This window comes from Nipponia nippon, unplaced genomic scaffold (genome assembly GCF_047370975.1).
Source record: "Nipponia nippon isolate SJK-2023a ecotype South Korea unplaced genomic scaffold, ASM4737097v1 scaffold_48, whole genome shotgun sequence".
NCBI lineage: Eukaryota > Metazoa > Chordata > Aves > Pelecaniformes > Threskiornithidae > Nipponia > Nipponia nippon.
Window position 1 is genome coordinate 376,174 of NW_028262367.1, and position 16,855 is coordinate 393,028.

The following is a 16,855-nucleotide window of genomic DNA, read 5'->3' on the forward strand; positions in this document are numbered from 1 at the left end:
GCCCCCAAATATTTGGTGGACGATGGTAGTTGCTTGAGAAGAGACATCCAAGCTGGAAAGAAAGGGTAAGGCAGGGAGCTCAGAAGTAGGGCAGAGAGTTATCTCCTCCAGGAGTTTTGCTTTGTCTGAAAACCCTGGCTGTAGGGTTTCCTTGACGGGAGTGCATCAAGGAGTCCAAAGGCCTCAGGAGCATGGAAGAGGTAATTTGCTTGTGCTTACTCGTTGCTTCCACTCAGACAAGCTCTCTGCATGGCATCGACAGTGCAGCGTAAGAACTCGTGGGCGTCTTCCTGCATGCCATGCTGGAAATGTTCTCCTATTCCTAAGAAAGAAGAAGTTAGGAGTTGTCCCCTGCAGGAAGGGAAGGAAACCTGTAAAAGCACCTGAAATGACTCACGTGTGAGGACATTGACAACACTCCAAGGCTGGATGGCACTGGCTGAGGAATGCAGGACCTTGTTAACGTGTGCTTCCATTCTGCACATCATGCAGAAGCCTTGCTGGCGACCTGAAGAGGAAGGGAGGGAGGGAAGCGTCTCGGGTTAGCAAGATCTCCAGAGCGGTGGGAAACCTAATGGAGATCCTGAAGTTACAAGAACAGCCCCCACTCCTCTTCTCCCAAGGTGCCAATGGCCCACTGGGACATTGTAGTGCATAGAAAACTTTCTTCAGAGGGATGCTGAACTGACAAAAGTTTTCTGTGCAAGAAGCAAAGAGAGTTTAACTTGCAGGAATGGGGACCGAGAGCAGGGGCTAGAAAGAGGGGCCTTTCTGAAGATGAATACACCGAGATAGGACAAGGGGCTTCTAGGCTTGCGTGTTCAAAGAACACCAACTGGGGGGATTGAGAGAGGAGGGCTGCTTTTCTCCTCAATCAAATTCCAGATGCTGGGAATCCTTGGGAAGAGCCCACCAGATTTGCAAGGAGCTGTTGATAAAAGTACTGACACGAGCAGCTGTGCTCCCGAGAGAGCAGGTAGTTGGCGAGAGGGGGTGTGTACGTCAGGCACTGCAGGACGGAGTTGAGGTAGCACGTATTGCCCAGGTTGTGGAGTCCTGCTCCAGCTCTCTGTCTTTGCTGCCAATCCATGCAAAGCTTCTCCGGGGGAAAGAGGATCCTTTGTGGCAGAGCCATTCCCTCGGCAGTGGCTGCAGGGAAATGACATTTGAAAAGAGAGGAGATGACGTTGTTGCACAAAAGCATCGTTTAAAAGTCAAGCTCTGTACAGGAGCCCCCAGGACAAGCAGCTCTAACCTCCAACACAGAAACACTGGGGGAAGCCTAACACTGCCATTGACAATGACTGGTCAAGAAGCAGTTTTGGAAAAGAGTCTGTTGCCCTGCTTCCTTTGCCAAAACTCCAAGAAAGCTACACTCTGATTTCTGTGCTTCGGGCTACCTTCCTTTCCCTCTAGAGCCTTGAACTGGATTCTTAGGTCAAGTCTTCCCTTTTCCTGATGGTAACTTGATGAAAACAAGCAAGTCCCTAGCCCAGAAGGTAACCCTACTGATGTCAGTACGAGCAATGTCATCTTTCAAAGTCTTGTACATCGTGGCAGATGACAGACAAAACTCATTTTCCTGTGTCTAATCAAAAACACCTGGGTGAGCCTGGCTGCTACCAGGAAACGCCCCAGAATTCACTCTAGGTTGTCAGCACATCCACAGTCAGGGATGGAGCAGCAGCCACGTCCGTCGCCTTTGGGCATTCACAAAGTCCAATGGTGAAGCCGTTACTCACAGGAGTCATTCCCCTTTGCGGCCATTGCTCCTCTCAGGAACAGAGCGGAAAGCTTTGGATGACAAAGGATGTCAGGACGTGCTCCAGAAAGAGAAGATCAGCGCCAGTCCTGTCACCTGATTGCAAAGAAATAAGTGGAGTTCAAGAAAATGATTGAAAACAATTCCAAATGAAATGCACAGATCAACGTCTGCCATCAGAAGTGTTTCAGTGGTACTTGTAAGTGCTGCAGAGCTGCAGGCTGATGGCCCTGCTGTCCCTGTCACAGGACTCCAATTGACAGCAATTACCAAGGCCCTTTTGACACACTGCATTGCGTGTCACCTTCTCTAAAGGGGTCCTGCTGCTTACCTGTGGCCAGCGTTAGCAGCAGAGCCCTCTGGCTCTCCAGCCCACACTTTCCCACCTTGTACACAGCAGTGACCGGCTTTCGGCCGCTACTTTAACGGCTGCCTTTGCCCTCCTCCTTTTCTGTCTCCCTTCCTACCCCATCAGTCAGGGTGGGCTTCTTGTCATTCCAGGCTGAGCCCAACGCCTCAGACTACACTGCCACCCCGCTACTTACCTCTCCTGGGATATGGCAAAGAAATATAAGAATTAGCAAAGAGGAACTCTACCCATAGCCCATATCTGGCCAGCCTAGAAAGGTGTAATAGCTCAGCCTAGAGCTCGGAAGGTACAGACCAGCCTATACTTTTCTCCTCTATCTACCTACCCTATGCTGTGTCCTGAAAGTCAAATCATAATTACCTTTGAACGAGGATGGAAGTTGAGGAGAAGTGAGCAGTAAATGATAAATGCTTGGAAAAAAATAGGCACGCAAGTAGCAATGGAAGGAGCTGAGTTATCCCGAAGGCCAGCTCAGCCCAACTAGCTTTCGCTGGCCTGCTCTTCAGGATTTCAAGCCCCGGCCAGGTGAGGTCACAAGCGCCGGGTGGGTGCTGCATCACTGCCCCTTTGTGACATGGGCCCACATGGGAATGTGTCCCCTGGAGGCCACACAGCTGCCACGGCCCGGGCACCTCCTGTAGCCATCAGCCCCTGGGCTTCCCCGTGCACTGCTGACGAAGGGCTGCTCATCTGCTGGCAGAGCTCCCACCTCCTCCCTGAGCTGCACCAGCTGGATGAAGAAAAACCTGCCCAGGGCTGTAAGCGTGCCTGTTCCCAGCTTTGGCTGCCACATTTGGGTTGCTGCGGGTTTCTTTTCCACTTTTCCCAGGTACAGGACTGTGTCCGTGAGGCTCGTGGACCAAAGCACCTGGTCTCTTATAGGTTCATTTCCAATGAATTTTATCTTCCCCCCAAGATACAGCCACAGGTTGACTCTGAACTGGTGCTCCTTGTCCCTCCGTTTTGTTCCCTGGTGAAAGGCGGCCACCCCTATGAAAGGCGGCACCACCTTGCGGTTCCCAACGGGAACCACCGCCCCGGAACCGGCATCCCCACCCCGGCCTGGCACCAACACCCCTGGTATCTCTGCCCTGTCCTGCTCCTGACAGCCCCACTGCTGGCATCCCCACCGCAGGCTGGAGCCAATGGCCCCAGGAACAGCATCCCCACCCCACGCTGCTACCATCGCCCCCAGTACCTGCATCTCCCACCACACTACGAGCAACCCCCACAAGTACCTCCCAGGGACCCCCACAGGGGGACACCCCAGGGCTCTCTTAGGAAAATCTCATGCCCTAACTATTGCAGCAATTAGTCATGAGAGTATGAAATTGGATCAAGCTCCTGAAGATAGACAGATATACATCTAGTTGACGTTGTATACTGCACAGTCATGGTTCAGTCAGCAGGACTAAAGGCCCCCAGCAAGGAGGAGAAGGACAGCCCCCACTCTGAAGAAGAAAGGATGCCCCTGGATGACCCAGCTCACGCCAGCATCCCAGCCCCTCCGACACCTCTGTGAAACCCTCCCCTTATCTGCCATCAGAGATCAGGATCTGCAGCCAGACCAACTCCAGGGACGTCAAGATCAAGAAAGAAGCAGATGGATGATGACGCCACAGAATTGGAGTTGCTTTGCAGAACAGCAGCCTGTGTGTGTGTTAAGCAGAGGTCGGTCAAATTGCATTGGACCGGAACGCTTGAAAAGCATAAGAAGCATCTGTAAAACCGCATTTGTGGTGCCCCAGTTTGAATGGGACGGCTCATGCGCACGAATGCAAGAATTCCTCTTGTAATGCTATACTCTGCGTCCCAGCTTCTCTCCTCGTCAGCATAGCCCACTTGCCAAATTCTCGTGACAGCTCCCCATCATGGCTGAACGGTAACGGTACCGGCACCGGTTCCACCACAGTTGGGAGCAGCAGTTGCCCCCCAGGGCACAGAGGGGAGGACAAAAACAACCCAAAAGTGCCCTAACCCCCCACGCCCCAATCCCAACCACCAGGGCAGGATGGGACAGCACAGGCATGTTGGCATCACAGGGCCACTGGTGCTGGCCCCATCCCTTCCCCGTGGACAGGAAATTCGCCTCCCCCAAAACATCATGCTTGGGATGGGAGACCACTGGGATAGCAAACCACCATTGGGATGGGAAATCATCACTGGGACGGGGAACCATCGTGGGGCTGGGAAACCAACACTGAGGGCAGGAACTCATCAGCAGGATGGAAAATCATGGAGGTGGGAAGTTGTTGTGGTATGAAAAATCAAAGCATCGCAAGGCTGGCTGAAGCAGGTGCTGGCAGAATGATCGCCATAGGGACGGACCCCTCAGAATGCTGTTTGCCCCAAACCAGCCCCACACTGCCCAACTGCCATGGCAGGTACAGCAGCAGGTTTGTGCTCCTCCTGGTGCTCCTGCCCTCCGGGTAACCCCCCAACCACCTCTGCCCACCAGCATCTCAGGATGGGGGTCTGGGTCTCTGTGGAGAGGCTGAAGGACCTGGACTTCTTTCTCCTGGTGAAGTGGAGGCTCAGGGCACTATAGTAGTAGCGTGCAACTGCTTGAAGGGCGGCTTCAGAGGTGACGGAGCTTTTCCTGGTAGTGGGAAGAGAAGGAAGCCTCCACAAAGTGCAGCTTGGAAGGTTCAGACTGGATGTGAGGAAAAAGAAATGTCACTGAAAGGGTAGCCTTGTGGTGCAAGAGGTGACCCAGAGGGAGTCTGGATCAGCCCATGGCTTTGTGTTTCAAGGGGAAGCCAGCAAGGGTGGAGAGCCATCAGTGAAGCTATAGAAATGCTGGGCTGAGAGCTAGGTGGGAAGGCAAGATGGATGTCAAGAGCCTGAAGGGAAAGAGGTGCAGGCATGGGACAGCGTAGGACAGCCTGCAGCAGAGATGGCCAAGGGCTCTAGCAAGGCTGAAAGGCCCAACAGGACCGAGGTCTTTGTCCTCTTGGCTCTGGCAGCTGCCTCTGGCACCGAGGCCTACCAGGCAAAAGTTGTTTTGAGGCTCTGGCCTTTGTTTCTTCCTCAGCCCTGCCTGGGGAGGTCGGGAGGTGGTGTACAGTTTTCCTACACTTGGCATTGCTCACCCTCACACCCCACTGCCCCCAGGAAGAGCCCTGAGCCATGCGGGAGGGACAGGATCTGCCTTCCCAGGGCCTGCGGATGAGGGCTTGGCCTTTCTGCTTCACAGAAGAAACCAAAGGGTTTGCTCAGCATTACAGCTGCCTGCACAGAGCCTTTGCCTACCTGCAATCATGGCCTCCAATTACCTGCTCTAAAGAGTCCCTGGGGAGGCTTTGTCAGTAATGGTCCTCATGGGACCCATTAATGCTTCCAGATACTTTGGGTTCAGCTTCTGACTTGGACTTCTTGAGCAGTTTGTTCAATCTCCTCTCGGTATCTGAGGTTCAAGGCCTCAGCCCCAAATACACCATGGGGCTCATTAAAAAGCCCTAACGAGCCCTGTCTCTTCCTGTGATTTTCTCCAAGTCTTCACGACTTGTACAGCTCATTAGAGAGGTTTCCTAGGGTAGTTAAGGCGAAAGATTTCAAAGTGCATCTAATAAAAATGAATTTTGTTTTAAAGGATATTTTTTATTAATTCTGAGGTTAAAGAAGAGGTGAGAGTCCGCTCGGGAGGTCTGGACAGGTAGGAAAAGCAGTCCCTTGAGGTCTGACACTGTATGGACAACTTTGCTCCTCACCTCCCAAAGGTCCCCTTTTCTGTCATTGGCCACCTGGGACTTGCATCACTGTTCCTTGCATCAGACTTCTGCACTGATCTCCGTAGCTGGATGCTACAGGTCCTATGCACCATCTCCCACCTGCTCTCCTTCGAGAACTGGCTGCACACAGGCACAGGAGAATTTTTCCTATTTGCAAGTAAAGAAAAGAAAAATATGATAAAGTTTCACAAACAGTAAAACACACTCTGTATCCATCTGCTAAGTACAAGCTGCCTCTAAGGAGGTTGCCCTTCCACAAGAGATAATCTTATGAGAAATGTTTTAGATAGATAAGTGCAAACAGATAGATAGGAAAACAACTAAAGTGTTGGTTAAAGAGACAATTAGACTACCGAGAGACAGGCAAGCTTTGAACTCCCTGAGGCTTAAGGCAGCTGCAGAGGTGAGAGGTATCTGAATGAACAAAGATTAAGGGGAGGAGAAAACTGGAGAAAAATGGCAAGGGCCTTTGCCTCGGCAGTCTGCATCCACAAAGATGATTTTAGAAATGGCCACTGTATCAGGATAGGTGAAAGTATATGAAAGACTAGTGAAACTAAATCCACTGTATAACAGGCAGAATAGTGGTAAGGAAGTTAGAGGGGAAGACTGGCATTTCTTGGAGTATCCCTTTTAAGAGGTCACGGGACTGGCGAAGGTCTTATGTGAGTGAGGACAAGCAAGTGCTGCACCCATCTTTGAAGGCAGCCAGAAGTGCAAGCCAGGCACCGCAGGCTGTACAAGCTCACTTTGGTGAGTAGGGAGCCACTGAATGCCTCCTCATGGCTGACATGTCTGGACAGCTAAAAGAGAAGAACATGTCCAAAAGCAGTCGGCATGGACTCCCCAAGGGTAAATCATACCTCGCCAGCCTGATTGCCTTCGTGGTGAAGTAACTGTGTTGGTGCAAAGGAGACTTTGGGCTCTGTCATGACTTTTGGTCCTTAGAATTGTCCCTATTCATGAAGTTCAGGGCAGTTTATGGAGTTATTCCTCTGAATGATGCGAGTCATGTGCCACAGGGAGAACTCCGTCTCTCTCTCCTGCTTCTGCTGTATCCAAGTGTGCTGAGAGAGGTTTTTACCTGGCTATCTGCGCTCAGCAGTTTACCCTTGCCTCACAGCTAATATCCTTAAACTGCGCTGTGCCCAAGCTCCGAGATGTGGTACCTAAGAGCAGAGCCATGCGCAGTCAGCTGACAGACCCCTGAGCAGAGATTGTTCTTGAGCTATTTGGTGTAAGGTATGGGCATGTTCTTGAATGATATTTACACCGTACTCAATTGGTTTAGATTTGTTAGCATAAGAACAAGCAGTATTTATTAAGTTCAGAAGCTCTCAAGGCTTTCCATCTCATCCTCAGGGGATGACCATGTTTCACCATTCACTATCCATGGATCCAAAAAACATGGGCTGAGGAAGCACATCGAGATGTGTGAGGGGAGGACCTCCCTGAGGCACCGCTTTGCTCTTTGCCTGCTTGTGCAAGGCTCGGGAGGAGTTCATTTGGTGACCCCATTTGTATTGCAGGCGGTTGGTCTGCGCTGGGCAGGGAGTGAGACGGAACTCCTACCAGGAATGCCGTGGGAGGGGAGCTTCGGTGTACTGGCTGTGGCGGGGATAGGGTTAATTTTCTGCATAGCAGCCAGCATGGTGTGTGCTTTGGATGGGGTGTCCAGCGCACATGGGCACAGACCAGAGCCTGCTCTGCTGGTCCTTCACGTCTCTCCCAGGAGGCCTGGCTGTGCGAGGAGACATTCTTGGGTGCCAAGGACTGAATTCTCCCATGAGCGTCCATGACACTGCTGTGTGCCCCAAAGCTGCACACTCACATGCTTGAGCTGTTCACAAGGGTTTTCCTCTCCTGGGCACTTCTCTGGGCATGTTCTCTAGAGCCACTTTGAAAGAAGACCTAAGCCTTCAGGCGCTGCCCTGAGAAGATCCTTTTTCATAGAATCATAGAAGCGTTCAGGTTGGAAAGGACCTCTGAGATCATCGAGTCCAAGCTCTTAACCTAACTGCCTGGTCCACCTCTAAACCATGAGCTGCAGCTCCTGTGTGTCTGTAAATGTCAGGAGGAGGAACTCGTTTGTGGAGCTGCCATTGGACATCTGCTGCTTCTGGGCATGGAAACTGCCAAAGGAGAGAAAAGAGAAAAATTCAGAGAAGCTTCTCTGAGCCAAATTTCATTCATTCATTGTGCATTACCTAAGGGTGTTTTTCTTTCCTGGGGGGCTGTTACACAGCTCCGAGGCTTCAGCTCTGGTTTGTGCTGGCTGAGTGTGCTGTGCAGAGCCGTGCCCTCTCCCCAGGGACTCCGGAAGGGTCAGCCCTGCTTTCCAGCAAGGACCCATGGAGGCAGCAACAGCCCCGGGTGTTTGGAGGGAGGCTTCCTGGGGAGGAGTTCCCTGTGCTGCACTAGAGCGGAGGGCAAAAAGCCCAGAAGGACGCTTTCTTCCCCAGAGGAAGCTGGGAGATGAGGTGCAGCAAACGTGTGTCGGTACACTGTGTTTTAGTATGCAGACACGCCCATCCCACTTGGGAAATGGTCTTGGAAAGGGTCACATTCCCCCGTTGCCCCGTTGCTCTCAGTGCAAACCTGCGTCAGTGCTCCCATGCAGGAGGGCTGCTCTGTCCATCAGCCTGGTGCCCAGCTGCTCTGGGCTTGCACCGCTCTCAACTGCAGGACGACTGCACCCAGAGGTTGCTCTGGAAAAGACGCTGGAGTGTCCTGGGAGCAGAGGGGTCCTGTTCCAGGTGCAGAGTTCAAAACACCTCTCCTTTCCAGCGCAGCTCTGCGGAGTATGAGGAAGAGGACAGGAAAAGGATGCTGATTGGCATGGGCAGATCGGGTGCTCTCAGACATCTCCTAGGTCCTGCAGGAGAGCTGTGCCCTTCTGGAGGGATGCTCACAGCCTCGCAGGACTCCCTGCCCAGCATAATCAGGTGTCTTAAGGTGAGGTCTGCTAAGGGAAGCAGTGCCTCATTGCCCAAGCACTGAGTGCAGTGTCTGGAGCCTGGAAAATGAAGAGAGGGCTTGGGCACCTTGGTCCCATGGAAACACCTCCAGGGCAGCGCCCTCCAGGTCAGGGCCAGAGCAGGCACTCCCCACCCCCACCCCTTGCCCCACACCACCACCGTTACTGCCAGGGACCCCACGAGCAGGAAGAAGAGCAGCACAAGCAGGGGCAGGAACAAAGAAGAACGCTGTGACTCTCCTCCTAAGGGAAGCAAGGAGAGGAGAGGCGGCCGGGCACTCAGGAAAGCCTTCTCCTTACCCAGCAGAGCACAGCACCTCCCAGTTAGCAAAAGTGCAGGGCAGTCGCTCTCAGCCCCTTTGCCCTGCAGAGGGAAGCGGCCACGTGTCAGGAGAGATGCCCCTCTGCTGTGCCAGAGCTCTGGCTGCAGAGGAGGCAACTCCTGCCCTGGACCACACAGCCTTGAGGGCAGAGGCTGTGCTGGGTGGGAGACGAGAGCAGGGGTCTTGCTCAGAGGAAGGTTTCTGCATTGGAGGGCATGACAGGGAGCTTCCCAAATTCTCCCTCCCATGCCATTTGGGGTTGGAGTTTCCTAGAGCTCTTTGCCCATGTCTCTGCTGCCTGGAGCTATCCCTGCCTGGAGCTGTTTCTCTGCCCTCCAGTTTTTCCCTGTCAGGGATCACAGACCCCATCACTCACTCCTGTCTGCTCAGCTCTGACCTGAAGAAACCTCCCTGTTTCAAGCAGTCTCTGGTGGTACTCCCCGCTTGCAGGCAGTAAGGAGCAGGTCAGAGAAACCCTGCTGAGGCCAGCAAAGGTGATGCTGGTGCTCTCTGGAGGTAGAGGAGTGGATGGAAGCAGTTGCCTTGGCTCCTACCAGACCTACTGATTTCTCAGCATGGCAGCTCAGGACTCTCAGGCTCCCTCGCCAAATGCAGCAGCACCTTTTCCCTTTGTCCTGAAACAGCAGGAAACTGGAAGCACGGCCTCAGGAAAGCTCTTTAGCTGTAAGGTATCCCCTGCCTTGTTCTTCCTCTGCAAAAGCCCCCTCTGAAATGCCCTGGGCAGCTCTGGCTGCACACCCTGCCTTCACCCTTTCCCCCTTGTCTAACATGAGCCCCTGGGCTGGGAGGCCTCCTGACAGACCCTGGAGGCTATGAACGCTTTTGGGGACCCTTCCCGCAACGGCAGCTGCATTGCCCTGCACCAAGAGACTTCCCGTGTCAAGGGCTGGAAAGGTTTCTTCCCTTGCAGCTCTCCTCTCTCCTCCCACTCCAGGCTGCCTTTAATCTCGCTCTGCCCTACTCCTTTGCCCAGAGCCCTGCTGCGCTTGGCAGAGGAGTTGCTCCTTGGCAGAGCTGTCTCTCTGCACTGCTGCCTGCTTCCCAGGAGCTCCCTCCACCCCAGGAGCCTGTCTCAGCCCCGGAGGAGGGCACCTGCCCAAGACGTCACTTTCTCTGCCCCCCACCCCACTCGGCGCTCCCTCCAGGTCTCCCTGGGGCTCTCCAGGAACCTGCTTGGGAAGAGACTGAAGGAATCACCGATGTTGCCTCTCTCACCTCTGCAGAGAGGTTTCTTTGCAGCAGTGGCCTTTCTCCTCTCCCAGACACAGTTAGGTCTGAGAATCCCCCTGCCTTGGCCCATCATGAGGCAGGACACCTGGACACTGCCAGGGAGGCAGCTCCTTCAGCCACGCTGAGGGAAGGCAATCAGCTGAGTCAATGGAGGCATCTCATGCTGGATTTGTAGTGCTGGGGCTGGAAGGGACCTCAGCTCCCTCCCAGGCCTGCCACAAGCCCCCAGGAGTTTTCTCCTTTCTCCTTTCTCCTCACAGAATGACAGAAATGTTGAGGTTGGAAGGGACCTCTGGACTTTCCCTTCCCCTTTGTGAACCCATGTTAAATACAAGTCCCGTTGAACTCATTTGATATCCTTCTGGGATAAGGTCACCATCCTAGTGGATGAAGGCAAGGTGGTGGGTGTAGATTTCCCGGATTTTAGTAAGGCTTTTGGTACTGTCCCTCACAGCATCCTTCTGGACAAGTTGTCCAACTGGGGGATGAGCGGGTTCACGGTGCGCTGGGTGAAGAACTGGCTGAAGGGCAGGGCTCAAAGGGTCGCAGTGAATGGGGCTGCATCTGGCTGGCCACCGGTCCCCAGCGGTCTTCCTCAGGGCTCAATCCTAGGGCCAGTTCTGTTCAATATGCTTATCGATGATCTGCGTGCAGGAGTCGAATGCAGCATTACCAAGCTTGCTGATGATACCAAACTGGGAGGTGCTGTTGACTCTCCCGAGGGACAAGAGGCCTTGCAGAGGGATCTAGATAGATTGGAGCATTGGGCTATGATTAATGGGATGAAATGGAACAAGTCAAAATGCCAGATTCTGCACCCAGGATGCAGTAACAGCGGGCACAAGTATAAATTGGGAGAGGAGTGGCCCTGCAGAAAGGCATCTGGGGGTGCTGGTCGACAGCAGGCTCCACAGCAGTCAGCAGTGTGCCCTGGCAGCCGGGAGGGCAAACCGTGTTCTGGGGTGCATCAAACACAGCAAAACCAGCCGGTCAGCAGAGGGGATTATCCCGCTGCATTCAGCCTTGGTGAGGCCTCACCTGGAATACTGTGTGCGGTGCTGGGCCCCACCATTGGAGAAGGATGTTCAGGTCCTTGAATGCATGCAGAGGAGGGCACCAAAGCTGGTGAAAGGGCGGGAAGGCATGTCCTCTGAGGAGCAGCTAAGGGCTTTGGGCTTGTCTAGTTTGGAGAGAAGGCGGCTGAGGGGCGACCTCATGGCTCTCTCCAGCTGCCTGAGGAGGGGACGTGGAGAGGGAGGTGCTGATCTCTTCTCCCTGGGATCCGGTGATAGGACACGTGGGAATGGCTCAAAGCTGCACCAGAGGAGGTTTCGACTGGATATCAGGAAACATGTCTGTACTGAGAGGGTGGTCAAACCCTGCAACAGGCTTCCTAGAGAGGCGGTCCATGCCCCAAGCCTCTCAGTGTTTAAGAGGCATTTGGACAATGCCCTTAATAACTTGCTTTAACTTTTGGTCAGCCCTGAATTGGTCAGGCAGTCAGAGTAGATGATCATTGTAGGTCCCCTCGAATTAAACTCTTCTGCTCTGCTCTGGTTTATATGCTATGCTATGCTATTCTACTCATTTAATCAAAACAGGTGACAGTTGTGTGACAAGCAGTGGGCCTACAGCTCTTCCTGGCAGTGCACGTGTGGGCCGCAGCACCTCAGCTGTGGCACCAGGCTGGAGGACAGCCTTCTCACGGGGAAACCTGAGCAGCTCCTGCTGGGCTGGGCTGTGCTGCATGCACAGTGTGGTCTTCACGCCTGTGCTGTGCTGCACAGATCCCTGGGCCGCAGGACAACCTCGGCAGCTCATTGCCACCAAGGAGCCTGCAGGCAGCTCCCACTCTCCACTGGCCAGGAGGCCACCTGCCTGGCTTTGCCTGCACCTAACAGCGCAGCAACAAGTTCTCATGAGAACGTTGTTTCTGTTGGACTGTACAAAGGATAAATAACGTTGTTTCCTGGCACCTCGTGTAGCCCTGGCACCTCATGGAGCTCCACGGGCCTGGATTTGAACATGAAAGTCAGCAGATTCCCTGAATGCTGTCAGGCAACGTGGGGCTGAACATGAGGCAACGGCCAATATCTCCACGTCAGTGGAGATCTCGTAAACACAGCAGAAGGAGGAGAGAGAGACGGAGTTCTCCCTATGGCACAGGACTCGAATCATTCAGGTGAATAACTCTATAAACTGCCCTGAGCATCATGAGCAGGGACAGTTTTAAGGTTCAAAACTGGTTACAGAGCCCAAAGTCTCCTTTTCAGGGCCCAAAGCCTCCTTTTCAGGATCCAACCCCTCCTTTTATGGTCCAAATGCTCACTTTAAGGCCCAAAGCCTCATTTTTAAGGTTCAAATTTTCACCTTAGAATCCAAAGCCTCATTTCTATGGCCCAAAGCCTCACTTTTAGGGATCAAAGGCTCATTTTAGGCTCCAAAGTCTCTTTTTAGGCTCCAAAGCCACATTTTTATGGTCCAAAGGCTCCCTTTCAGTTTGCAAATCTCCTTTTTAGACTCCAAAGCCACATTTTGACTTTCCAAAGCCTAATTTCAGGCTCCAAAAGCTCAGTTTTAGGATGCAGCTGTTTGTTTTGAGGGCCCAAGTTGCATCTGGAGTGTCCGAACCCTCATTTTCAGGGCCCCTCTTTTAGGGCTCAAAGCTTCATTTTTAGAGTACAAAACCTTGATTCTAGGCTTGAAAGCCTCCTTTTGATGGTCCAAACCCTCATTTTCAGGGTCCAAACCCTCATTTACAATTTCCAAGCCTCACTTTTAAGATTCAAGGACTCATTTCAAGGGCCCAGAGCATCATTTTTAAGTCCCCAGTTCTGACTTTGAAGGTCCAAAGCCTCATTCCCAGACTCCAAAGCCTTATTTATGTGGTCCAAAGGCTTATTTTTGGGCTCAAACCCTCAGGTTTAGCTTCTAAAGCCTCCTTTTCTGGGACCAAAGCCTCGCTTTCAGGAACTATAGCCTCAGCTTTAGGATCCAGTCTGCAATTTGGACGGGGACCAAAGCCTCATTTTGACAGTCCAAATGCTCATTTGGTGGGTCCAAAGCCTCATTTGAGGGTCCAAACTCCTCATTTAGGCTACAAAGCCTCATTTGTTTCATGTCCCAAGCCTCATTTTGAAGCCTCCAAAGACCCAGGTTTAGAGTGAAAAGCCTTAGGTTGTGGTACCAAAGCATCATTTTAGGGCACAAAGCCTCATTTCAGAGTTCAAACCCTCCATTTTATTTTCCAAGCCCCACTTTTAAAGCCCAAAACCCCATTTTAATGGTCCAAACTCTCATTTCTAGGCTCCAAAGCCCCCTTTGACAGCTCAAAGCCTTCACTGGGGTGCCCAAAGCCCTATATTCAGGACCAAAGCTTCAGTTCTTGGGGCCACAGAGGAACCAATGGGTTCCCCTCATTTGCAGGGTCCCAAGTGTCATATGTAGCATCTAGCCCATCTGTTCTAGTGCCCAAAGAGTCCTTCTGAGGGCCAAAATCCTCTTTTTTTTTGTTCCAAACCTCACTTTTATTATGCATAGCCTTTTTGGGGGCCCACAGTTTCATTTTTAGGGTTTAAACTCTCACTTTTAGGGCACCAAGCCTCTTTTCAGGGTCCAAAGCTACATTTAGAGTGTCCAAGGCCTCATTTTTACTTTCTAAAGTCTTAGTTTTGCTCCCAGAGCGTCATTTTGGACTTCAAAGCTCATGTTAGTGGTCCAAAGCCTCTGTTTCAGATTGCAAAGTCTCCTTGTTAGACTCGAAAGCCGCATTTTGACTTTCTAAAGCCTCAATTTCAGGCTCCAAGGTGGCATTTTGAGGATGCAGCCAGTCGTTTTGAGGGCCCAAGCCACATCTGGAGTGTCCAAACCCTCATTTTTAGAGTCCAAACCCCTCTTTTAGGGCTCACAGCCTCATTTTTAGGGCCCAAAGCTTCATTTTTAGAGTACAAAACTTTGATTCTAAGATTGAAAGCTTTTCAGGGTCCACACCCTCATTGCAATATTTCCAAGCCTCACTTTTAAGGTTCAAGGATGCATTTAAAGGGCGCAGAGCATCATTTTTAAGAACCCAGTTCTGCTTTTGAAGGTCCAAAGCCTCAGTTTTAGAGTCCCAAGCCTGATTTAAAGGGTCTCCTGTCCCACCCAGCAAAGCCTGTTCCCCCAAGGCCATGGGATCGAGGGCATGAGTCACATCCTTGGCAGCTGGACCTCCAGTCGAGTGTAAGTGCACGTGTCCTACAATGAACACAGAACAACACAGAAAAAGCGACTGCCCTCCAGTGTCACTGTCAGTGAGGTGGAGAGCAAAACAGGGTAAGGAGAAGGCTCCACAGCATTCCCATCTCCCTTTCTCTTCTTGCTTTGTTTTTTTTTGGAGCATTGCAGTTTTCTTCCCTCTTTCCCCACATTTCTATTGTGCTCTTTCTCTGTGGGGCTGTGGTGGGGCTGCAGGTCAGCTTCTGTTCTGACACCAGCGCTCAGGGTCCTGCCCTGGAGGTTTCTTCATGGGAACTAGGTGCCCAAGCTGTGAGGCACCATGTCATTCAGTTGGTAGCGTTGAAAAATTTTCTGAAACATTCCTCATTCAGCTCATGGCGGGGGATTGCGATGAGAAATGGCGTGGGCTTTACCTCTAAGAAGTCTCCCCGAACTTGTCATTGTGTTTTCCTTCTTGGACAGGTCCCCATGCCCACAGAGAACAAATGTCCAATGGCAGCTCCATCACCCAGTTCCTCCTACTGGCATTGGCAGACACGCGGGAGCTGCAGCTCTTGCACTTCTGGCTCTTCCTGGCCATCTACCTGGCTGCCCTCCTGGGCAACGGCCTCATCATCACTGCCGTTGCCTGCGACCACCGCCTCCACACCCCCATGTACTTCTTCCTCCTCAACCTCTCCCTTCTTGACCTGGGCTTAATCTCCACCACTGTCCCAAAGACCATGGCCAATGCCCTGTGGGACACCAGGGCCATCTCTTTCTCAGGGTGTGCTGCCCAAGTCTTTGTATTTGCCTTTTTCTTTTTGGCAGAGTATTCTCTGCTAGCCATCATGGCCTATGACCGCTACGTGGCCATCTGCAAACCTCTGCACTATGGGACCCTCCTGGGCAGCAGAGCTTGTGTCCACATGGCAGCAGCTGCCTGGGGCACTGGGTTTCTCCATGCTGTGCTGCACACTGCTAATACATTTTCCCTACCCCTCTGCCAAGGCAATGTCCTGGACCAGTTCTTCTGTGAAATTCCCCACATCCTCAAGCTCTCCTGCTCAGATGCCTACCACAGGGAGGTTGGGGTCCTTGTGGTTACTGCCTCTTTTGGATTTGGGTGTTTTGTTTTCATTGTGGCGTCCTACGTGCAGATCCTCAGGGCCGTGCTGAGGATCCCCTCTGAGCAGGGACGGCACAAAGCCTTTTCCACATGCCTCCCTCACCTGGCTGTGGTCTCCCTGTTTCTCAGGACATAATTTTTTGCCTACCTGAAGCCACACTCCTTCTCCTCTCCATCCCTGGATATGGTGGTGGCAGTTCTGTACTCTGTGGTCCCTCCAGTAGTGAACCCCCTCATCTACAGCATGAGGAACCAGGAGCTCAAGGATGCAGTGTGGAAACTGATGACTGGATGGTTTTAAGCAGCAATAAACTGCCCATCTTCTTCTGTGTATCACTCACAATGTAAAGCACTATAGGACCAGCCTGACTTTGGCAGTTGGTCTGGTTCAGTTTTTAACTTTTGTTAGTTTTAATCATATTGTCCACAATGAAATGCCATTACTCGTAACATTCCTAAGTCAGTATCTACCTGTCCTGTGTGACCCAGAGACTGTGTAATGATGAGCCGTGCTCTCTGTGTTTTAAAACAAAATAAACGACCCCTCAGTGACTTGTTTGTCCAAGGTCCTTTATTGAGACCTTCTCTGGAGCTGCAGGGGCAGTGCCTGTGTGCAGAGGTGGAGGGGAAAAGAGTCCTGGCACAGCAGCACTGCCAGGCAGCACCAGCACTTGGTCTTTCCGAGCTGCTCACTTTCCACTTCCACTCTCTCCTTCTGAGCCCTTCTGTTGGTGTAAGGCCTGAGAGCACTGGCAGCTTGATGTAGTCCTGGTGGGTGGCAGTTTGTGCCAGCAGGCAGGGACAAGCAATGGGTGCTTCTGTGGCAGAGCTGACATCCATAACAGCATTGCCATCATGAAAGGGCAGTTGCTGAAGGCTCTAGGTCTCACCCACTGTGGCCAGCTTCATTGCAAATGCTCCATCACGCTTCCTTGGCTTTCTGGCCTGTCCCTTTCATTACGTGCTATCAAAGGAGGTGGCCTGCAGAGCATCTCAGCTGTGCAGTCAGAAGGCAATCAGGCTGGCGAGGCATGATTTACCCTTGGGGAGTCCATGCCGACTGCTTTTGGACATGTTCTTCTCTTTTAGCTGTCCAGACATGTCAGCCATGAGGA

The 16,855-nt window shown here is 52.3% G+C and overlaps 1 protein-coding gene across 1 annotated transcript in view; it reads left to right on the forward strand.

Moving 5' to 3' along the window:
* LOC148052424 (olfactory receptor 14C36-like) overlaps nt 1–15,876 on the forward strand; it is a 124,805-nt gene extending 108,929 nt beyond the window's left edge. The window contains exon 4 of the mRNA XM_087730126.1: nt 15,095–15,876. Coding sequence (XP_087586252.1) covers nt 15,095–15,876 — 782 coding nt within the window. The remainder of the gene's footprint in view (nt 1–15,094) is intronic.
* The last annotated feature ends 979 nt before the right edge of the window (nt 15,877–16,855 follow it).